Raw genomic sequence first — 23352 nt, forward strand, 5'->3', positions numbered from 1 at the left:
TCTTCCAGCTGCTGTAGGGTTGAATAAAAGAAATTATCTGATCAGGGCATAGGGCTTATGGTGATGCTGATATTGGAACTAATACTGAAATGAGGAGGATTTAATGCTGGTTTCCTGGTAAGGTTTTGTTTGTGTGCATATATTTGGGGTTTTGAGGAGAGAAGGAGAGCTGTGGCTTTTGTAGTTTTGAGCAGTAACTGAAGAGAGAGACTCTGAAGGGAAAGCTTTATAATTTCTCACTAGTTACTGCTCTCAAAGGTTTGTATACAAAATTTTCTGTGAAGCCATGGAGCCATTCAGTTTAGCAGAGAAAAAAAATATATGTGATTAGAAGGGGAAAAACTAGATGCGGTTTTCTATTGCTTTCTCGCTTTGGACACTGTGGACAAAAGCCCTGAAGTGGGAAGAACTCCAGGATTTTCCCTATGACAGATTGTGCTTTTGAAGTGTAGACGGTGCAAGGGGGTGATGAAGCTGATTTGTCTGGGATTTAAGTAGTTCAGTTCTTGAGAAGTTGTTGCCTGCATATACTTGATAATACAGAGGGCTTGATTTAGGGGTGTGAATTGTGAACTAGTGAGCTTGCAAACATGAGACTATCCTACATATCACCTGTACCAGAGTATTGCTCTTCAAATGCAAGGTCCTGCACTTGGGCCACAGCAACCCCATGCAACGCTACAGGCTTGGGGAAGAGTGGCTGGAAAGCTGCCAGGCAGAAAAGGACCTGGGGGTGTTGGTTGACAGCCGCCTGAATATGAGCCAGCAGTGTGCCCAGGTGGCCAAGAAAGCCAATGGCATCCTGGCTTGTATCAAAAATAGTGTGGCCAGCAGGACTAGGGAAGTGATTGCCCCCCTGTACTCGGCACTGGTGAGGCCGCACCTCGAATCCTGTGTTCAGTTTTGAGCCCCCCACTACAAGAGAGACATTGAGGTGCTGGAGCGTGTCCAGAGAAGGGCAGCGAAGCTGGTGAAGGGTCTGGAGCACAAGGCTGATGGGGAGCGGCTGAGGGAACTGGGGTTGTTTAGCCTGGAGAAAAGGAGGCTGAAGGGAGACCTTATCGCTCTCTACAACCACCTGAAAGGAGGCTGTAGAGAGGTGGGGGTTGGTCTCTTCTCCCAAGTAACAAGCAATAGGACAAGAGGAAATAGCCTCAAGCTGTGCTAGGGGAGGTTTAGACTGGATATTAGGAAAAATTTCTTCACTGAAGGGGTTGTCAAGCATTGGAACAGGCTGCCCAGGGAAAAGGTTGAGTCACCACCCCCAGAGTTATTTAAAAGACGTGTAGATGTGGTGCTTAGGGACATGGTATAGTGGTGGACTTGGCAGTGCTAGGTTAACAGTTGGACTTGATGATCTTAAAGGGCTTTTCCAACCTAAACGCTTTTATGATTCTGTGAAATGATAGCAAAGAGACTTAGTAACCAGTCCTCAGTAGGTGTTTCTTTTGCTTTTGTTTAATCCTGGTAGAGAGGTAATGATTTGTAGGTAATAATATGTTCTCACTCAAGATAATCTCACTCTTAGACCATAAACCTATTCCTTCTGCAGCCTTGCCTTTTGCCTCCTTATCCACAAGAAACATGCCAGTTAGTATTAAACTTTCTGGTTTGTGACATGTTACAGATGCAAAAGGATTTTTAACTTGTGAATATTTAAGGAAAGGGGAAAAAAAACCCTATGTAAATAAAGATGCTTTCATAATTTTTTTGTTCCCCCTTTTGACATGCCTTCTATTTGAGAGCTTTTGCAGGGTTACCTGAGGTTGGTTAGGGACTTAGACAAAGCCTTCCGTCTGCAGATATAATGTTCACTAGTATTTGAGTTCTAAAGTTGGAGTCTAATCAAGGTATAGGTACTGCTGTTGAAACCATGCAATAACATGGTGCGCTTTATAGATGTAAAAGTACTCGATCTTTTGTTGGGCTCTGCTGTCTCTTGCTCCATGGGATTTTTTTCAGTGATTGATCTCATCTGGACAGTGGGACACAAATTTAAGAATCACCTGCCTGTTTGTAGAAAAAACCCTGAACTGTTTGGGTAGAGACAGTGGAAGGGAATCCTTTCTCTCTTAGTGCCTTCAGCTTATGCTTTTACTGTGCTTGATTGCACTGAGAGATGTAGTGGAAAGAGCTACATTGGATGAGAGAGGCACTGAGGTGGTGTTTTGTTGTGCTTGTGATTATAACTATCTGTTATAAGAGCTTTATAACACAAACAAAAAAACTGGGGGAGAACTGTTCCAAGTATGGACAGTGTTTGAGGAAGGACACTGCTTAAAAGGCTTCTGGCATAGAAGTTGGCAGAATAAGTATGCACTTCAAAATAAATACCAGTTTTTATCTAAAGAGAGGTTGGATGTTTAAAGATGAGCAGAGTACTTGCCTGGTTCTTCCAGCCTTTACAGTTCTTTGCTCCTTCTTCTGCAACGTGTATATCTCTAAAAAAACAAAAAAAAAAAACAAAAAAAAAAAACCCAAAACCCAAACAAAAAAAACCCCACACACAAAAACCCAAAAACAAACAACAAAAAAAACCACACAAAAAAACCCAAAACCAAACAAAAACCCAACCGGCACACCATAGTTCACATGTAACCCTGGAAGGACGAATGATTTGGAAAGAAGTGAAAACACCTTGCTGCTTTGTATATGAAAAGACATTATTGAATATTGTAATTATAATAAAGTCTGAACAAAGTAAACTGTTCTTCAGATACTGTGGATTTATTTTAGGCTGAAGCACAGTTTCCAGGCTGAGCCCTTGCACACGCCTGCCGTGGCCGCTGGTTTGCTTTAGCAGGCAAACTGATGGGCGTCCTCTGTGCTGATGTGGCAGGAGGCTGCTCAGGGCGAGGGTTTGCGGTGCCTGGACATTGAGCCGCCTGTTGTGTTGTTGATTTCAGCAGGGGGGAGAGGATGCTGGCTTTTTTCACCCAGAGGGCCAGCCCCAGCGGCCTCAACAACCCCCGGAGCCGAAACAGCAGCCAGTGCGGAAGGTCACATTGACAAAGGGAATGCAACAGCAGCAGCACCAACAGCAGCAGCAGGCACAGATCCATTCACCAGCTCCTCAAGGAGTCAAAAACATCCAGGGAATCCATCAACCTAAAAAGGTGATTTTTAGATGCATATTGCTGCTAGAAGTTTTACTGTCTAGCTGTGTTGCTCTTAATAACTAGCATTCTGTTTGTCAATTGCTAGCGCAGGGCTGCATGACCCAGGAGATGCATAACTGCACATAAAACTTTTAATCTAGAGAGGCCTGTTTGTAGCTGGCACAGACTGGAGATGCCTGCAGGTTGTTTCATCTGCTGACTTTCTGGCCAGCACAGTATTCCCTGGGGGAAATGCGTGCGTCCCAAGATAGCTACTGTAGGAGACGGTATCCAACGTGCTTTCTGGCTTTAAAACCGAGAGTTGTTCTGAAGTTGTGCTTAAGCTTTTATTCCGGCTGTTTCCTGCATACATAGGAGCACACAGCGGCTGTTTCAGGATGCTCTTTGGTCGACCCTCAAAGTTGGTATCGGTCGAAATAGTTTGTGGTCTCGTACTGGATTTTTGCACTGATTGTGCACTGGGAGGAGGCAGGGAGAGGATTCGGGTGGCACTGGCGTGTGCCTTCTCTGTATTTGCAAACTGGCACGCTCCCTGAAAATAGCTGGTATTTTGGCTTTTAAATTATATCTTGGTTTTGAACTGTTGGCCGTAACCTTCCTGGATGATTCCTAAGGATAAAGTTTCCTTGCTGATGCAGAGGGGTATGAAAAGTCATTATCCTCCATAGGCTTTCCAAGTACAAATCAAAGAACCATGTTGAGTGTTAACTCAATGTTAAGTGTTAACTCTGTTTAATGTTTGTTACACTGTTTCATTGTTATCTTCCCCTCTCCAGCTGTTTGACCTTTAATTTACAACAATTAAATCCACACATTTCCTGCTCCAGAGGGTACTGTGGTTCCCGATCCTACAGGATTTGGGGAAAAGGAACTTTGGCAAAAATTGTTTTAAAGTTATTTGTCATATGTGACTACTCCATCCTGATAACAGCCCAAGAGTTGGTAGCAGTAGAGACTGGAGGCACTTGAAGCAGTTTGCTGGTCTTGTGGGTACATTAAATTTACCCATGGGTTGAGAAGAGAAAAGGGAGAGGGATCACTGATTGGGTTTTTTTAGCCAGACTCAAAGTATGGGAGCTGAACACACCCTGCTAATGTGAGCAGTGTTGAAAACTAGGTTATATATTTTGGTCTGAGACCCTCCATTGCTTGATTGATCTGTGCTAATGCTGAGGCTTTTAGCCTCAATGCAGTATATATATATATATAACCCAAGATATAACTCGCTGTCCTTCTAAAAAAGGTTTGTATAAGCAGTGGATGAATATGTTAATAAGTGGCCTTTCAAATCAGCAAACAGCAACAAGCTGTTTTAAATCAATGCGTACTTTAATCAAGTCTTTAAGTAAATTGCCAACTTTTGTATCGTCTGTCAGATGCAGCAAGCAGAAGCACTAGGTAAGTAAATCAAAATACTGTTACTTTTGTTGTTGGCAGGTCATTATGCACGGGAGAGGCAGAGGAGTAGCAGGCCAGATGGGCCGAGGACGCTTGATGCCAAATAAACAGAACCTGCGAGTGGTGGAGTGCAAACCTCAGCCCTGTATTGTGTCAGTTGAAGGGCTTTCTTCATCAACTACTGATGTCCAACTGAAAAACCTGCTGATGTCAGTGGGACCCATTCAGGTAGGTCAACCTTGGTTTATCATTTTTGTGCCAAAAGGCTTTCATTCCGGAAAGCTCAATTAATTCCCTGACACTAAATACAATGTGTGTTTATTGGTAATTTATGTTTGAAGGCACCCACACACGCTACACCTGGTAGCAAAGACAAGCACGTGATGATATTGCGACACGGGAGGTATGGTAGGATTTTGCTAACCATCACATTCCTGCTGCAGAAGTCTCCTTCATTTTGGAGTTCTTGTACTATCTGTTATTTTCTTAGACAATACCAACATGTCCATTCAGTGAGGCCGTTAAAGCCATATGATCATATCAAAGGGAATATATTTTTGGCTGCTGTCCTTGTTTTTATTGTTGACTTGCATGAATGTTTACCAATTCCTGTCATTGCAGGCCGGGGGTAAGAACACTTAATGACCACTACACAGTGGAGATTTTGTACCGTGTAGCACCATCTACTTTTTCAGATGAAAACACAGTCTCCTTTGAAGGATTTTCTTTATCTTTTTTTTTTTTTTTTACAAGGTTCTCTTTAGGAGGGGCCTGTGAGCAAGGTTATAACACACACACACACAGACACTGTGAAGCTTCTGTGCATAAACTGCCTCCTGGAACTGATATATCAGTTAAACTGACTTCAGGAAGATAGGGGGTTTTCAAAGCACTGAAGGGCTTAGGAGGCCCTGTCTGACTTATTGTTAGTACATTTGAAAATATCAGTCAATGAATAATGAAACAGACAGATGAGGAAATTTTTTTTTCCTTGATTTTTTTCAGTTTTGGGTGCTCCTTTTGACAGGATCAACATTTTCAGACAAATGCAATGCATGAATTGGAGCTGTTCTACGAGTCTTCTTTATGAGTGGGATCATCTCTCTGTTGCAAAACACAGTGCTCTCCTAAAGATGTACACTCTGCCTCACTTCTTCCCGATTTAGTAAATGGAATAATGCTGAATTATTTACGTCGTCAATTCAGGGAGGTTTAATTTGTTTGTGAAAGCAAAAATACTCTCACAAAATACTTTGTCCCTTCATGTTCTGTAGTACTCTAGGAAATTATTCATACAGTTCCAAAGCACATTTATTCAGTGTTTACTTGCTAAATCTTGCATGAGAATATTAGGAGGAGATTAATAGAAACCCTGCTAGGAAATACAATTGAGAGAAGTTATTGAGAATGTGCTAAAAAATTTATTCAGTACTTGCTGTTTCATAGCAGACTCCAAAGTCTGGTCTCTCAGTTCAGTGTCACAGACCAATTTAGAAGGGTGTGCTTAGAGGAAAAAATTGATAACTAATTTCCAAGTGGGATTTGATACATGCCTGTGCCCTACAGAACTTGCATTCCTGCAACAGCATCAGCTGTACCTTTGGAAATGATGGTTTCTAAATCATCATCTATTTTCACTTTATCAGAGATCTAGAAGTAGTACTTGAAAGAGATGCTTGAATTTAGCTAATGATGCGGAAGGCTTTTGTGCTAATTCTGCACATGAATTTCAAGTCTGACTTGTAGAAGGCTACAAATTTCCTGGCTTGTTTGAGACTGAATGATGTTTCACAAGTGTGGATAGTGAGATATACAGGGGAGAAGTGATCCTTTTATAGGAAGAATATGAGATTGGGACCATCGTATGCAGTATTTAGCTCTTTTTTTTTGGTTGTTTTTTTTTCATGGTACCATGATGTACCACAGAAGTGTTAACACCCCAAATGAGGAAGAGGCAGCAGCAATTTTAAGTGCCTTATAAGACAAGAACTGAAAACGAATGTTTTAAAATCTGTGTTGTCCCTGTTCACAGTAATCAATTCTATGCAGATGGTGCAAGATTTTGAAACAGAACAGTATCCCGGAGTGCACGAGCGGATTTTCTTGTGGCTGTAAATCAGTGTTTTCAATAACGTTTGTGCTCAGTGCTGTACAAAATCCCCTGCAACTGGAAACGGTCAATAGGCTTGATAGTGAAGAGATACTCTACTTGGTTATTTCCTCATTCTTCCTTGCAAGTCACTTATAAGAAATGCATTTTCCATGAGGAGTGCAGAAGTGAGCCACTGAAGACAGCTGAGTAGTGAATAGAAGGGTTCCTTGCCAGGTGGGTTTTGGAGGTTTCATGCATGAGGACAGTATGTGAGAGGCAAGGACAGGTCATGGCCATGACCAGAACAAAGAGATCTCAGGTACTGCAGACCTCTCATCTTCTAAGATGAAGTGTTCCAGCTTGATGAACTGAAATAGGGATTCGGGAGATGGCTATTGTGAGAAAACAGCAAGGTGAGAAATTCTAGCTGCTTTTTTGGAAATTAAGCGAGGTGCCCAGGTTTTTAGCTGGTTCAGATGGAGCTCAAGAGACAGTGAGAGGAGGGAAAGGGGAGTCAGTTTTAGCTGACTCCATCTTTAAGATGTGGAATATCCTGTCTTTAGCTGTTGACTATGTTCAGCAAAACTTTCCTTAATGAACTGAACTCTGAGACATCAGTTTCTTGAATTTTATTTAGCTGGTGGGGTGGGGGGAGGATGTGTGTGTCACTCATGCTTATTTTTTGCAATTGTAAAAGAAACTTCAAATCTGAATCAAAACTTAAGGAGTTCTCCTGCCTGGATGGTGTCTTGAAATGACACGTGCTGATTATCAAACACCCAAATCCCTGGTTAAGGATTCCCAAACTGTAGGACATGTGTCTCTAATGGTAAGCAAGCATCTTGCTTCCAAGTGACGTGCAAATGCAGCTGATAAATCTGAATATTGCCTCTTGTGTATCAATTTCTGATGCAGTCAAGACATGAACGTGGGAATGGCCACACTGAGGCATAGCTCCCAGAGAACGGGAAGAGATACTTCCCAATGATCTCTCTGCTCTCTGACAAGAAGAATAGATCACAAGCACTTGTCCCACCTCATACAGGAACTCTGCTTAATCTGCACCTTCCATACTGGTGCATCTGTAGAGCAATTGGTCCCTCACCAGCTCCTATTTTCAAATATATAGTTTGTCTCCTGATTTTGTTGCAGTGTGCTTATCCTGCATGTGTTTTCTCAGGAAGAGGATCTTCACTGGCATAACAAAGTTTTAACGTATTTATGGAAATGGTCTATAATTTATCAATGGGGTGAATGGGGAGGAAGAGATTACTTTTTTTCTGGGTGCAAAAGGGTTGGATTTTTATTTTTAGCTTTTTCACGTCAGTATCATTATCAAGGTACAACTACCTTGCACAACCCTTGGGTAGGGAAGTTGAAAACTTCCCTCAATTTATGATGTTCAGTGCTCCTAGCTTTGCCATCAGCTTGCATTGAGGTGATGGTTCTGTGAGTCAGGGTTTGGGAATAGCTGGGCATGCGTAAGAGAAGATGAAGGAGACTTTTACAGTTAAAGTTGGAAGTTCAGCATTTTTTCCCTTCCATACAATAGAAATGGAGAAAATTATCTTTTCCCATATATGAGCTTTGAAATACCCTCTATTGCCTAATCACTGAAGACTCTTTAATTCTCATCCTTGCTTCATTAAAGCTGCTCTGTTATTAACATAGGAGAAAAAAATACCATTAAGATTCTCAAGATACTGAATAGAAGAAAATCTTTGGGGCTCCAAGAACAGCCCCTTAGTCATAGCTGCATTTTACAACTCAAACATAATTAAATTAGCAGGAAAAGTAATTCCTTTCAGCATACAGTTTGCTGTCAGACTCTTTCTGGAGAGGATAAGCTTTCAGATACAAATAATGTACCACAGTAAAACCTGAGTGCTGAATCTAAAATAATTAGATACTATAAATAAAAGTATGCATTCCAAAGTGCTGGAAAGTACAGAAGATTTCTGAGCACACCACCAAAATAGAGGCTTCTGAGGACTGTGCTGGAACAGTGACATTCAGTATACATCCATCCAGAACCTAAAGTAGATTACTAACAAGTTGCAAAGGTTATGAAAAACCCAGCGCTTTTTTTTGGTGCTCTTGAGTCCAGGTTTAATGTTTATATTGTCTAAAGAAGCTTGTGTTCAGCTAGTTATTGCTAGTAACTATTTTTTGGTTTTTTAGGTGGTGGTAGGTAGAGGGGATCACTTGCTAGTTCTCTAGATAATTTGAGTGATTGTTCTGTGGGAGTGTTCCATCATCATCTTTAATCATATTTTCTTACATCAAATGGTTGCAAACATAAAACGTGAGTGCAAAATCTCAGTATTGCTTTGTGAAGACTTAAGATCATAAATTCTGAATGTTAAAAAAAAAAAAAAGAAATAAAATCTCAAACTCCGCTGTTGTATATCAGAGGTGATGAGAATGCGGCAATTGTAGGTGTATTTTAAGTAGTTTTACAAATACATATTTTACTCTGATAACGCAGTCCTTTCTTTTCTGGTCTCAGAAGGGAAAAACAATTGCCATGTTGATGTGCTTCTCTTTGCTTTCTTAGAGTGACAGTGCTACCTAGTGCTCAGTTAGGGTAAAGGCAGCTATCTGCACTGACACTGTATTCAAAATCGATTAATTTATTTTTAGTTTAAAGGCTCATCAGTGGAAATGATGAGCATGCCCAGAACATGAGTGCTCCTCCAGGATCAGCAGGGCAGTTCTCAGTGTGCCATGGCACACAAGGCGTGCAGGGCTGGCGTGGTGACCTGTGTGGTCTTCCTACCTGTAAAAACATTGACAGCCAAGAGTTTTTGCCAGCTCCATCAACTGTAGGAGAAGACATGGGCAGTCCTGCTCCGTCCTTGGGGCTGGGGGAAGAGAAGACCAGCGCTGTAATGAGCCTGTCCAGTTCAGCCCTGCTGTAAGAGCCATATGTGAGCTAGAGACGCTCATCTCAATGACAGGAGAAGATCCTTTCTTCTCATATCATCTTGCATAGGGAGATGGAAAGCTGAGCACTTTTAAAGGTGGATAGTAGGAAGTCAAAGGTGGCAGAAAAGCAGGAAGGAGGGACAGAAGGTGGAAGAGATCAGTTGCAACAGCTGAGGATGAAATAAATACATTCTGTCCCAGCCTCTATGCCTGTTGGTAATGGCTAGGAAGTGTCATTCCCAGGAAAGATGCTTCAGGTGTCAGAAGACTGTGATGATAATAAAAATCTGTCTGCATTTATTGATGGGAGGGAAGAATAAATAGAATCCAGTCTTTCTTTTTAGAAAGTGCCTGCCGTGCTGCTATTCATCTTGTTGCAGAGCAGGTTGGATCACACACTGGAGATGATGTTGGTTAGGAAAGTTTACACTCACTCTCTTTTTGCATAGACACTTTTTTAGCAGCTTCATATGGACTGCCACTCCTAGTCCCAAACTCACCGATGAACTGAGTGTACAGTCTATTAGGTAATCCATTTACTTCAGTGAAAGAAATTAAGTAAAGGAGGAAACTTTCATTTCCCGTGTGTCTCCTATAATTGAAATGAGTGCTTGCTCCAGTCTCACTCTTGCCTGCTTGGTTTCCATCTCCCAGTGCTCTGTTATCTCCCTTTTAACTTCTTCCTCTCTGTGTAACCTCTGAGAGTTTTGGTGTCAAAGATGTTTGCTTTCTGCAAGAGATCTCTTGCTTTCTACTCATGGATGTCCTGCTGCTTGTCTCAAGGCCTTTGTTTTGCAGTGAAGCTTAACTAGAGATTATTGTGCTTCTATTATCATACAGGCTATTTCAATATTATTTTTGATGATATTGTAAAAGTGTAGATTTAATTACAGAGCATGTGTAAAGGAGAAATTTGAGGGCAGTGTAGGTCTGCAGAGGGAATGGTCCTTTTATGATATTCATGCTTTAGTCACTGGTGATAGTTCAGTTGCAGAAAAAGCCAGAGCTGCTGATTATTTTTTTTAAGTTGTTGAATTAAATAGTATGTTTTAAAACACTTTGTAGGCAAACTCTCAATCAAAAGCATGAGTGATGATGAAATACTGGTTTTGTTGCATTTTCCATTCGACACAAGATCTGCATCTTCCCATGGCAGTGCCTAAGGAAGCAGAAAAAGGACATAATCAAGATCAGTATGAGATCTATGCTGCCTAAATCCTTTCCATATAAAATACTCCTCCTTAGCCTAAACCAGTTTTTTATTTTTAATGCTGGGAATATGTCAGAATGTAATCTCTGTTCTCCAGAGTCAAACGGGAACATGCCCAGAATACCTCTGATCTCAGGCTGGTCTTGGGAAGTGCTGTATGGTAGATCTGTACACCCGAATCCGTAAAGTAACCAGTCATTTGAAATCCCTTGGAAGTTATTGTATGCATTGTCAATCCTTTACACCTGAGTGGATCTGGGAAGGGGCTTTCATCCTCTGGTGAACATCTGACTAGGTCAACTTAAAGAGAAGATGTGAATGAAGTTGTTTTCTCAGAGCTGTGACGTTTGGGAGGATTGTGATATTTCAGTTTAGGAATTCATGATAGAAGTAGATTCCAGTGGAGCACAGTGTGGCAACAGGGAAATCTCCTCTGGAGGAAACATGAATGTCCCACCATTAAATGGGAAGTCAAGTGATGCTTGGTAGAACCAGTCCGTCTCCAGAGGCAGTGCTGCATGGCCAGTCTTTCCCTGCCTCCCCCAACTGGCCTTTCAAAATCAGTAGGTTATGGAATAATACTAAATTCAGATCAAATTCCTAATGAGACGTGATACTTTGGGAAAGATAGACTCATACTTTTATCATTATAACAGAGATCATAAGACTAAGGATTACTTTAGTATTATGTGTTCTTTGAAAATGAGAGAACAGCTGTCATTAGTAACATATGAAGACCTCTCTGATGCTCTTAGCTTCTTTGTGATAATATCTCAGGTCTAAAAACCAACACTCTGAATTACTTTTTCAGAAACGTGTATTGGGTTTGCATGGTAAGGTTTTGGTAGCGGGGGGGCTATAGGGGTGGCTTCTGTGAGAAGCTGCTAGAAGCTTCCCCTGTGTCCGATAGAGCCAGTGCCAGCCGGCTCCAAGACAGACCTGCTGCTGGCCAAGGGCGAGCCCATCAGTGACAGCGGTAGCACCTCTGGGATAACATATTTAAGAAGGGGAGGGGACGGGAAACCTGCTGCGGAACAGCAGCCGGAGAGACGAGTGAGACTATGAGAGAGAAACAAGGCTGCATACACCCAGGTCAGTGAAGAAGGAGGGGGAGGAGGTGCTCCAGGTGCCAGAGCAGAGATTCCCCTGCAGCCCGTGGTGAAGACCATGGGGAGGCAGGCTGTCCCCCTGCAGCCCATGGAGGTTAATGGTGGAGCAGATCTCCACCTGCAGCCCGTGGAGGACCCCACACCAGAGCAGGCAGATGCCCGAAGGAGGCTGTGACCCTGTGGGAAATTCATGCTGGAGCAGGCTCCTGGCAGGACCTGTGAACCTGTGGAGAGAACAGCCCACGCTGGAGCAGGTTTGCTGGCAGGACTTGTGACCCCATGGGGGACCCACACTGGAGCAGTCTGCTCCTGAAGGACTGCACCCCATGGAAGGGACCCACACTGGAGCAGTTAATGAAGAACTGTAGCCTGTGGGAAGGACTCATGTTGGAGAAGTTTGTAGAGACTGCCTTCCATGGGAGGGACCCCACGCTGGAGCAGGGGAAGAGCGTGAGGAGTCCTCCCCTTGAGGAGGAAGGAGCAGCAGAGACAACGTGTGATGAACTGACTGCAACCCCCATTCCCTGTCCCCCTGTGCTGCTCGGGGAGAGGATGTAGAGAATTTGGGGGTAAAGTTGAGCCTGGGAAGAAGGGGGGGGGGGGGGGGGGGAGGTGTTTTAAGATTTGGTTTTATTTCTCATTAACCTACTCTGATTTGATTGGCAATAAATTAAGTTAATTTCCCCAAGTCGAGTCTGCTTTGCCCATAATGGTAATTGCTCAGTGATCTCTCCTTGTCCTTATCTTGACCCATGAGCCTTTCGTTGTATTTTCTTTCCCCTGTCCAGCTGAAGAGGGGAGCAATAGAGGGGCTTGGTGGGCAGCTGGTGTCCAGCCAGGGTCAACCCATCACAAAATGCCATTAATCTGTGGTGCTCACTGTATCTGAACATTTTTGAAAGAAGTATTTAATAGAGATTTGAACGCATCTGTCTCTAAGTAACACACAGTTATGCATTTAGTAGGACATTACTCAAGCCTTAGAGTACAAACCAGAAGTCATCTAGATTTTCTAAAAACAACTTACCACCAATAGTATGCAAGACATTTGTGTTGTGGCACTTGGGTATCAGCTGTAGCACCAGCTGTTAAGGACTTGAACCTGGAACAGATCACTGCCATGGTCCCCTGTAGTGATCCTTGTAGTATTATTGGAAATGTGGTGTTGCAGGAGGGCTAGCACTTCTCACGAAGGACTGATATTTTTGCAGAAATTTGCTGTAGGTCCATTCGGCTTTGTTGGTTCAAATGATGAACAAAACCTTTTCTGAGCAAACTAGAATTTTGTAAATCTTGCCCATGTTAAACATTGTCAAGCAGAAATATTTTTTCACGATTAAAAATTGTTGTGCTTCCTACTAATTGTCACACACTGAGGATTTCTTTTATTTTCCTCTCAGATCTGTATTTTTTCTCACCTTACTTTGGCAGTGATCTTCCCAGCCTCTTGCTGTTATGGTTAGTTCTTGTTTCAAGGTTTCTCCTATGGTGATTTGTAGGAGACATCCATTCATGCTTCACATGGAAGTTTTAGCAGCCATCAAGGTCGGTAGTCCAAAAATAAGACTTAACTGCTTCCTTTAAAATCATGTAGTTTCTGTTCATGTTATTAGATACTAACTAAAAAAACCCCTTGTCCCTGAACATGTAGTAATTTCAAATCAAAGTCATTAACTTCAAAAGTAAACAAACAAGGTCAGTAGATAAAAACATACAAATACTAGGTTAGTTATTTTAGTTACATAGAGAATCATGCAAGAAGAGCTTTTGTTCAGTGAAACTTTTGTTTAACGTGTTATAACATCTTCTCCAGAAGTAGTTAGGCAGTATGAAAAGAAATCACAAAAGTTTAAATCTATCTGGATATGCAGTATTGTTTTGGAAATACAAATTAGATATATTGTGGGGAAACAAAAATAATGCTGAAAACGTTATAGGTGAGCATCTATTTTTATGCAAGCTCTATGATAGCTAATGCAGTACTTCAGGTTTTACTTTAAAAATGAAAGATGAATGCTTGCACATGTATGGGTTTTTACATTAATGTAATACATTAGACAGTGGTACCAATAATTTTGGAAACTTATTAGAGCATTCTTTACAAGTAAGCTGGCTAATACAACCGATAGCCTGATTGGTGAAAGAGCAAAACTAACAGCTTTCTAGGAGGCTATTTCAAGATCATGTTGTAGTGAATGTGCGAGCACTCAAGCTATCCAAGAATGTTATGGATGCTAGAAATACTGAATGTTATCACTGGAGAAAAAAGGCTGCCAAATAATGCAAAAAAGGTGAAAAAATTTGTGTTAAACTAGCAAGGTAGCATGATTAAGATACACAAAATTAATTAATTTTGCATGTATTTTCCTAGCATGTGTATTTGGAATCAACAAAAGCAGAAGCTGGAGAAGTAAGTCTTTAAGATAATGCCTTGAACAACATTTTGAGCTAATGAAATTCCACAGGTTACACAAAAAAGTGTTTTCTTCAGACTATCACTGTTAACATCATCCAAATGCGGGATCAGCTCTAAACTGCATATCATCCTGAATTCAAGGAGACAGAAGTAGTCCAGTAGGATGAGTATGTAGTTATTTTACTTCAGGTTTCCACTGAAGTGGAACACTAGTTTGTATGTCCAACTGATAACCCACCTGCTCAGGGTGGGATAGCAGCAGCTCAGGACCTACACGCTCTGGCAAAATCATACCTGCTTGTTGTGTGCCTGACAATCAACATCATTAAGCATAAAACTTGGGGTTTAAATAGTAATGCAAGTAAGTAGATATTGTCCCAAAATCAGAACATAAATTTTCAAGAGATCTTTGTTAGCAGAATGAATAACAGTCATACTTGCAAGTCATGATAGATGAGGATTTGTTTGAAAACACAATGTAGGTCACGATTTATGTTGAGATATTAAAAATCTTTGTCAGCAAAGATATTTATGGTGGTACTTCAGGCCCTAGTGGTTCTATTGTCGAAGTAACTTAGCTTAGTAATTGTCTTTTTTCTTGTTAAAACAAAACCAGAACTTTTTTTTATACCTAAATAAGCTGCATATACCTAATATACCTAAGCAAACATGAAGTGCTTCTGCATCATATTCACTACCATAGTTTGAGCGCAGTGGTGGCTGAGAATTTGTGTTAAAACCATTTGAATTAAAAATTTTTGGACAGTTTCCAACTGGAGAAGTATCGTTTGTGTAGTGTTAGTTTATTCTTTTGTTTTGCAATCCTTCTCTCTCTTGTTAAAGCATAGACATGTGTAACTGCAGTACTTGAGGAGACCCTGATGCCAGAAGTTGCTGCCTTACCCCTGGGCTGTGTAATGGGTGGTGTTTAGGCAGTTCAGCGAAGGATCAGATGGGTTGGCTTTTTGTTTCCACAGTTCGTACTGACAAGTGAAATTAAATCTGATAAAGATGCTTTTCCATAGACTTATCCAAGAATTGATGCCTTGTTGCCAAAGCAATTGAGTATTAAAATGAAAATGTATTTAGTGTTTTGATTGCCTTTTTTTTTTTTTTTTTTTTTTGCTTAGGAAAATAAGGCAGTAATACAATGTAAGAACAGGCTGTGACATAATATCCAAACTAGTCAGTCAATAAACTTTAATTCATACGAAAGTATAAATAAGTTGTCTGTAATAAGATTTAGATACTTTGCCTAATTTCCCTAATAAGTCTGCGCTATACCAGAATGTCTTCCTTCAGTCAATTTTTAATTACCAAGCAGCTTCTTAATAATTTATCATTATTGGTGTATAAACTGCAAAATCAGATTTTGCTTTTGTGCATCTCAAGAATATTAATACAATAATAGCTCAATTATTGTAGCAAAAGTCACTAAATGCAGCTTCTCTTCTTCAATTGATCACAACAGGGGTCTGGAGCATAAAGCATTGGGAGAATCTCCTGTGGTAGTTGAGCGAGACCTGACGTTGTTGTGAGGATCAGTTGTCCGCAGGAGGGCTGGAGATGGTTCAGGAGAGGGGAGAGAAGCAGGTGACAGCAGGACGTGCCGGGTAGAGCTGAAGGGATGTGTCTCTGGGTTCTTTTCCGGCTCCTCTTGTCCCACTGTTCCCTGGAATATTTGTCCTTTCAGTGATTCAAACAGGTTTTTCTCATATTAAAAGTTTCAAGTTCTTTGAAAGGAACAAAAGAACCAGATTTACTTCTCTTGATTTCTTTTTTTTTTTTTAATTGAAGTTCAGAGATTTTTTTTTTAAACTCTTACAAGTCTCTTGTTTCTAAATCTCATTATTTAATGGCTGTGATTAATTCTTAGTCTTCAAAACTTAGTCCATAGCACTAGGACTTCCTTAATCCTTTTCTAGCCAGAAAAGTGGTGTCAAGAGCATGTGTATTAGATACAGTTCTATAAATAATAATAAAGAGACGTCAGTCAAGGAGAACACAAACTTCAGCACCTCTTTACCCACTCCAGCAGATAACCTGGAAGAGCACTGAGCTTTGTCCAAGGTCTTTCATTGATGCTTTGTGCAGCATGATCGTATTCTTGTTGGTAAAATGTGCTTAACCTTGTCAAGAGCTTTCTGATTAAAAAAACCCAAAACTCATCTGCCAAGTGTTTTGGTTTTTTAAAAATAAATCCCATTCCTACCAGCTCAGAAACTAAGAAGTTGCAGTGACTTAGCTAAACCTTTCCCTCACAGCAGCTTTCCAAAAACTATACAGTGCAAATAACTCAATGGAGCTTATCAGGTTTGCTGAATCCTTTAACTTTTCCTGAGCTTTCACTTTGAAGTCACAGGAGTGGTGGAAATATTAAACTTCTGTGATTTTCCTGGCAAGAGGGAACCTTCCTGTCAATTACAAGAAGGTGCAACGTAGCTACTGCCAAAATTAATGACTTCAAAATCACAGATAGATAAGTTACAGAAAGAGCCTAGAGCTGAATTGTCAGGCTTAGAAACAAGAAAATATGACTATCAGGTGCCATGGCTCTTGTTAAATAAGCATCTTATCAATGAGAGTCTTACCTGTTCAAAAAAGATATAAGTAGGCAATTTTAATAGCAAATTTCATCTAGGCATTTGACATCTTGGTTAAAATGCTGCATTAGATTGAATGAACAGGGAACACACTAGTTGAATTAAAAATTCTTTCACTAAGATTTCAAAGTATGTCACCCTTAAAATGTATCAACGAGGGGGGTTGTATGTAGTTTGCCAAGGAATAGTTGTTTGTGTAAAGATATGTGGTGCCTTTTTTAATAGTCTAGACGATGATACAGAGTTCTTGCAGGTGGAACTTAAAATCCTGGAGACTGACCATCAGAGTGCTGGAATCATCCAAATGTGGGGGGAAGCTGCTGAGTTCCAGGAGAGATGCAGGAGCAGAGAATTACGTTTGTACATAACCACCAGGAGATTATAATGAAATCTAGGAAAGTTTTAAGGTTCCTATATATGTGCGTGTGTGTGTACATATATCTGTACATACATGTATAAAGCTCAGTACAAAATTGGATTGGCTTTATGTAGAAACTTATGCACAGAAAAGAGAGATGTTAGGAATTCTTTAATTTTGCATCCAAAGGCATAAGAATAATTGGAAATTGGATGCTGAATCAGAACAATTCTGTCTTGAATGTGCTGCAGTGTAGGCCATTAAACATCCAAAAGCTGCTGTGAGATAATGGAATCACAGGACCACTCTCCGGGATCTTGGCATTGCCTGGACTTTTTCTGCTGTAACAGGGAGCAAGGACATGAGTTCTCCAAAGCCCTGGCTGAGGCATGCTATAGTTTTGCTATATGTTTTGCTCAATGCTACACAGGGTTTTTTTGATAGTTACAGCATTGTGAAATGCTGCTCTCATGGTATGGGAAGCACATATCCCATGGACTTGTCTGGGTAGATGTGTGGTACGTGGTTTCCTATTACTAAGAGGACTTGGAAGTGGTGACCTAAGGCATCTCATCGGGGTCGTGTGGTGGTTAGTGTCTGTCAAAAGCTGGCCACTTGTTTTTGTTAAAACAGTGTGAGGATATACAGTCGAGGTCAAAACCTAACACTTTTTTCCTTATTTCTGTCCTGTTTAACCTGTGGAAAGCCCCAATCCTTTAATATACATCAGGTGAATGACTCCGAGGTGCTTGTGTGTGAAGCTGAGCTCTGCCCAGCTGAATGTTTCTCATTCAGTTGGTGGGAGTTTGGCTGCAGGGTTTGGTTCATCTGTATGGATTGAACTGAAGAGCTGTTGCCTTTGCTTAACCAGTGATGGTCTGGATTTTCCGGTTAGTGCAGTTGCTTAATGCATGAGCTCAAACTTCTTCAGCCGCGTCCCTGACTGCAGTTTCAGAGGTCTCTTTCCATTCCCTGGACACCAATAAGTGTTTCTGAGAAAAGAAATGACAAAATTTCAATGGGTTTGATGGAAAATTAGTTTAAAGGGAACTTTAAGTGAATACTAAAAATATATTTTGGCTTTTTTGTCTCTGCAGAGTTTACAGATGCTTCCTCAACAACGGAAAGCCATAGCAAAATTTAAGGAGCCAGCACATGCTTTAGCATTTCAACAGAAATTCCACAGGTAAATAATTAAGCGCTGCTGCTGCCGCCTCGGTTCCTTCCCTCCCTATAAAAGATTAAATCAGTCTCCTCTGCTCAATGTTTCTTTTAAGCCAATCAAGCGTCTCTTTATTAGTGACCTTCATAGAACCTCCTTGTCTGTTCTCCACCCCTAGAATCAGTTTGAGTACCAGCTTTAAATTTCTTTTAACAGGCACATGATAGATCTGTCCCACATAAACGTGGCACTGATAGTTGAGTGATGTCTGCTGTGAGAAACCCTGACACTAACAGAAGCATACTGTGGAGCTACACAAGACACAGTGGCAAAACCATCGGGTTGTGAAACCTTTCAGCTTAGTCTTTAATTGCTATGTTGAACTACAGAAAGCAGCAAGGTGTCCTTCAGAAGAGCTGAACTTGAGAGGATCTGCAAAGGTGGAATTTCTGTTTGGTTTGTTCGCGTTCTGTTGTAACCACGTGGAACTACAGATTTTTTTTCAAAATGCTTTCAATGCATGTAGACACTGTTCTTCAAGATCCTACTGTGTGACCACAGTGACTTGAGAGAGAACGTTTACATCGAAAGATTTAAAAACTTTCTTCATAGCAAAGAATATTTGATAATGGTTGCTCTTATCTTCAGTGCGAGGTATTTGAATGAAAACTCACTTTTCTAAACAAAACACATTAGTTACGTTGTGTATCTGAGAGCACAGAAGGTATTCTTGCATACATTTAAGCGTGGTCTACTTCACTGAATAGCAGTATGCTGAGAAGCTTTGGAGGTGACACTGGAAAATTGTAGTTTTGATCTCTGTAAATAAGTTAAGTCTGTCTTTGCATTTTTCTATTCCAACACAGACTTCCATCTTCTCCTTCCAACTCCACTTATTCCATAAAACCCTGCGTAGGAATAACATTGCTGTATTTTCCCTTGGTTTTTAAAAACGAGGATCTTTGCCCTTCAGTAGCATCATGGGGTAGTGAACTCCAAGTTGTAACTAGGTTGTTTTAAATGACCTTGCCAGATACAAGGAAAAAGAAATATTTGGTGGCTCACTTCAGAAATGTTACACAGGAAGAGTGGTGAATTCCTGATAGTTCTTTTGGGCTAGCGTTTCATGATTGCCTTATGCTTTATTTTGATTAGTTTTTTTTCTTTGAGATTTATTTTGTGACTAATGCTGAACCATAAGAAACCCATAACTGAAAGGACTTGGTTTGATGTGTTGTTCCCGGTAAATACAGGACTATAAGGACATTGTGAATCTGCTGGTGAACGTTGCAGTTCCCAAAAATTACGTGCAAACATTAAGGAATTTATATTTTATTCGAAGTAAAATCCGTAATACTTCCTTTTGGTTAGAACCATCTAGATGGTGTTGCCAAAGGAACAATTTTTTTCAGTTACTTTTGAATAAACTTATTAAAATGTCATCTTTATATTGGATTCCAGTTTTTATGAACATTTCCTTAGTTTTTAGACTGTGAGCTTTTGCTTCATCCTTTATTTTAGGAGTACTCTTAAGCACTCCACGTACGATTTGAATGGGGGGACTTACAGAAACCTTATAGGTTTGTTACCTGAGTTGACCGCAGAAGAACACTATTGGTATGTAATGCAATGGCTGCGAATGGGGTCCAAAATAGGCATGCCAAGCGTGGAAGGATGAACTAAGCAAGTTTATAGTAGCATAGATTTTTTTTTTTTTTTTTTTTAAGATTTAATGGTAACCAAGTCACAAAGACCTAATTGGCTTTCTTACAGTTTTGGTCCAGATTTTCAATTAAGTAGAAGTTACTAAAAGTAATGATTGAATAATAAATACTGTCAAAAGTCTTCTAGATAAAACAGCTCTTTGTTCATTGAAATAATACAGAATAATGTGGTACTTTGGAAATATTGCACTGGGAAAAAAATTTAAAGACTACTCTAAGCCCATTTGCAACTTAGTGATGAGACTCAGTAACATCATGAGAATTTTTGCGTGGAAGTGAGTTTTACACCCGTCTGTATAGTTCCCCATTTATGCGTAATACTTAGTAACATCCAGCACAAATACTATACATACAGTGCTGTTAGTGCTGCAGGGTAGACCCAAGCCCAGGACAGAGAATGAGCTGCAGGTAGGAAGCGCCCAGTGGGAGCTGACCGTGAAGACTCATGCGAGCTGATCGCGGTGACCGGCTCCGCCACGTGCTGTTAACTCCTCACATCGTGAGCACTAGGACCCCTACGCTGCCTCCGCAGGTTATGTAATTTTTATTTTTAAGAAATAAATGCTTATCTTTAAAACAAGTCATTAAACAGTTATGCATCCCACTGCTAGGGAGCAGCTTCTCTGTAACGAGAAGGATGGGAAGACATCTCGGAGTAGAGCGATAATAGTGCGTGCCTGGAAATCTGGGTTAGATGCAAATGCCAGACAGGCCAGCAGCTGAGTTCAGCAGTAGGAACATCTGCAGTTGATCAGCTGTCCTGTCAGAAGCAAATGTTATTGGGGTTAGAGGGTTTCTTGGAGCCTAAGAATATGGGTTTGATTCAAAAGTCAAAGAAGTTTGTAGAAACGCTCCTGCTTTGGGTTTTGAATCCATCCCAAAGAGGCTGAGGTTCAGCCAGCTTAAGTTTTAACAATTTTTATTCAGTTGGGTTTTTAAAAAAATTTTTTTTGAGACAAATGTGTGGCTTTGGAATAAAGACATGAAATCACCTCAGATCTATTTAAATATAGGAGGCAACGTAAGCAATGCCTGTTTAATGACTAGATGCATCCCCTTTAAAAGCGGTTGCAGTAGATTATTGTTTGTGCATAGACAGAGTACGGGCAGATCGCTGGTGGTGATTTTAGCTGCTTATTGCAGTACCTGGGTATCTTACTATATGTAAACTTACCATATGTATGTATGTCTATATGCATTTTATTATACACATACATACGTACTCACGCCCTGTGTTGTCCCCATATCTCTCTCATATCTTAAACTCAGTAGCAAAAGTAGCAATTAGGTGAGTCATTTGTTAAAATGTTTGTGTTTTGTTAGTTCTCAAATCCCAACTTAAAAGTGGATCTCTTGGCAATGATCAGTTTGGACAATACAGCTCTCTTAGATCCATTTGTCGTCTCCTCCCAAAAAACCCCAAAGGAAGTAGAGGTAAAGCTAGACAGACGTGTTCTTGCCATGTTCTCTTTCAGCACATAGTTAAATCTGAGCATCTTAAGTTAACTTTCTTGGAAGATCTGTTGCAACCATTATCTTGTTCTTTCTTTATCATGCATTCAAAATATGACGCAAAATGCAAAACAAAAAAAGGCATTTAATGTAGTATGTAAATACTGACCTTTTAAAATTAAAATGTTACTCAAAGTGCTTACAGTCAACCACATCTTAGCTATTTGTTAGTTTTTTGTGTTGTCTTACCTAAGTTTAATGGATACAGTTCCATAAATGTTGATGTGTTTTTGTGTATATCTTCAAATTTTTATAAAGATGCTAGTAAGTCAATACATATATCCTGATCTGTGTATTATTTGTTCACAGTTTTTATTAGCATAATTTTATAATGATTTTAATAGGCAACTCAGTAGGTGATTATATGCAGCCAACTTTTTTTTTTTTTTCCAAAATTACTTTGTTTTCATCTTGAGCACTGGAGAATTCACTTTATAAGTAATCATATTTTGCCTTGACTAAAAGATTGGATTGGCCATGTGATCTGTGGTATTTTAGTAGAATGTTCTACTTTTTTTTTATTAAAAAAAAAAAAAAAATCTTTGTTCTTCAACTTTTGAGGGGAAATACAGTGCACTGTCAGACCGAGGCGTGGGGTTCCTAGGTTCGTTCCATTGTGCTGTACAAGTACAAATTAGGTCTGTCATGTAATATTGTTCTCAAAAGTTGGGGATATTTTGGCTTTACACATAATTCAAGTTGGTCGTGTAACACGTTGGTTCATCACAATGTTAGCAACTGATGTGGCACATATACTGTATGATGGGAACGATGTGCAGTGTTCGAAAAGCTCGGTATAATTGGTGCTAGGCAGGAGGAGGACAGATCCATAGCATCTTCATAGCTGGAGGAGCTGCCATGTAAATGTTTTTCTCTAAGTAGTGGTAGAGAGTAAATTTAGACAGGGATATTGTTCTTGGCCCACATACATCTCCAGTACGACTTTGGGAAAGAAGAGTAAATACTGGCACCCCTTCTGTAAAGTATCTTCAGATACCTAGTTTATTCCCAAGTTTAAATCTGAAGATTCACTTCAGATTTCCAAATTTCTGTTAAAAAAGTCCTTCTAGCCATTAAAATGCCAAGCAGACTGAGCATTTTAGTTCTTTGATGTTAGGTTTCCACTGCAAGGATATATATGAGAGATTTTTTTATAAAACTGTGGGTTATTTCAGAATAACCTTGAGGGTCTTCATCGTTTTTTCTTAACATTATCTAGCTACTTGGACTGAGAAAAAACCTTTTACTTGGTGCTGAATTTTTTAGATTTTTTTTTTTTTAACATAGTATCTTTTATCTGTTTAGCTTGGAATTGTGTGATTTTCCCGGAAGCTGCTATAAGCGCTTCCTATAGTTACACACAGTAACTGTGTGTCTGTATGTGTGTGTGGGGGTGCGTTGCCCTTAGAGCTGGGGTGAGAGGGTGGGCAGGAGGGTGTGGGGTTTCATTCCTTGGAGGGGTTTTTTTTGCCTGTTTTTTGTCTAACTCGGGAGATATCCTGGATTTGTTCTCTGGCGTAGTATTGTGTTGTTCTTGTCCTTTGCGTAGTACTGTGTTTACGTGAGTCGTGATTCTCGAAGGTAGAAATCTGGCTTCACCTGTTCACTGTCAAAAAGGCATTTTTGTTCAGAGAGACACAAACCTTTTTTTTAATTATTTTTTGTGCTTTTATTTTTTTTTTAGCAGCATGTTGGATGAGAAATTAAATGTGAAGGAGACA

General features: G+C 40.3%; 1 protein-coding gene across 6 annotated transcripts in view; it reads left to right on the top strand.

The window, feature by feature from the left end:
- The window catches only part of RBM33 (RNA binding motif protein 33), a 106957-nt gene extending 85051 nt beyond the window's left edge, over positions 1-21906 (top strand). For 4 of the 6 annotated variants that reach the window (XM_075492379.1, XM_075492384.1, XM_075492383.1 and 1 more), the window contains 4 exons: positions 2907-3116; positions 4557-4745; positions 18331-18419; positions 18612-21906. In XM_075492379.1, the coding sequence (XP_075348494.1) occupies positions 2907-3116; positions 4557-4745; positions 18331-18419; positions 18612-18660 (537 nt within the window). In that variant the 3' untranslated portion in view covers positions 18661-21906. The remainder of the gene's footprint in view (positions 1-2906; positions 3117-4556; positions 4746-18330; positions 18420-18611) is intronic. The other 2 variants (XM_075492380.1, XM_075492385.1) reach the window with 2 other exon arrangements.
- The last annotated feature ends 1446 nt before the right edge of the window (positions 21907-23352 follow it).

This window comes from Mycteria americana, chromosome 2 (genome assembly GCF_035582795.1).
Source record: "Mycteria americana isolate JAX WOST 10 ecotype Jacksonville Zoo and Gardens chromosome 2, USCA_MyAme_1.0, whole genome shotgun sequence".
Taxonomy (NCBI): Eukaryota; Metazoa; Chordata; class Aves; order Ciconiiformes; family Ciconiidae; genus Mycteria; species Mycteria americana.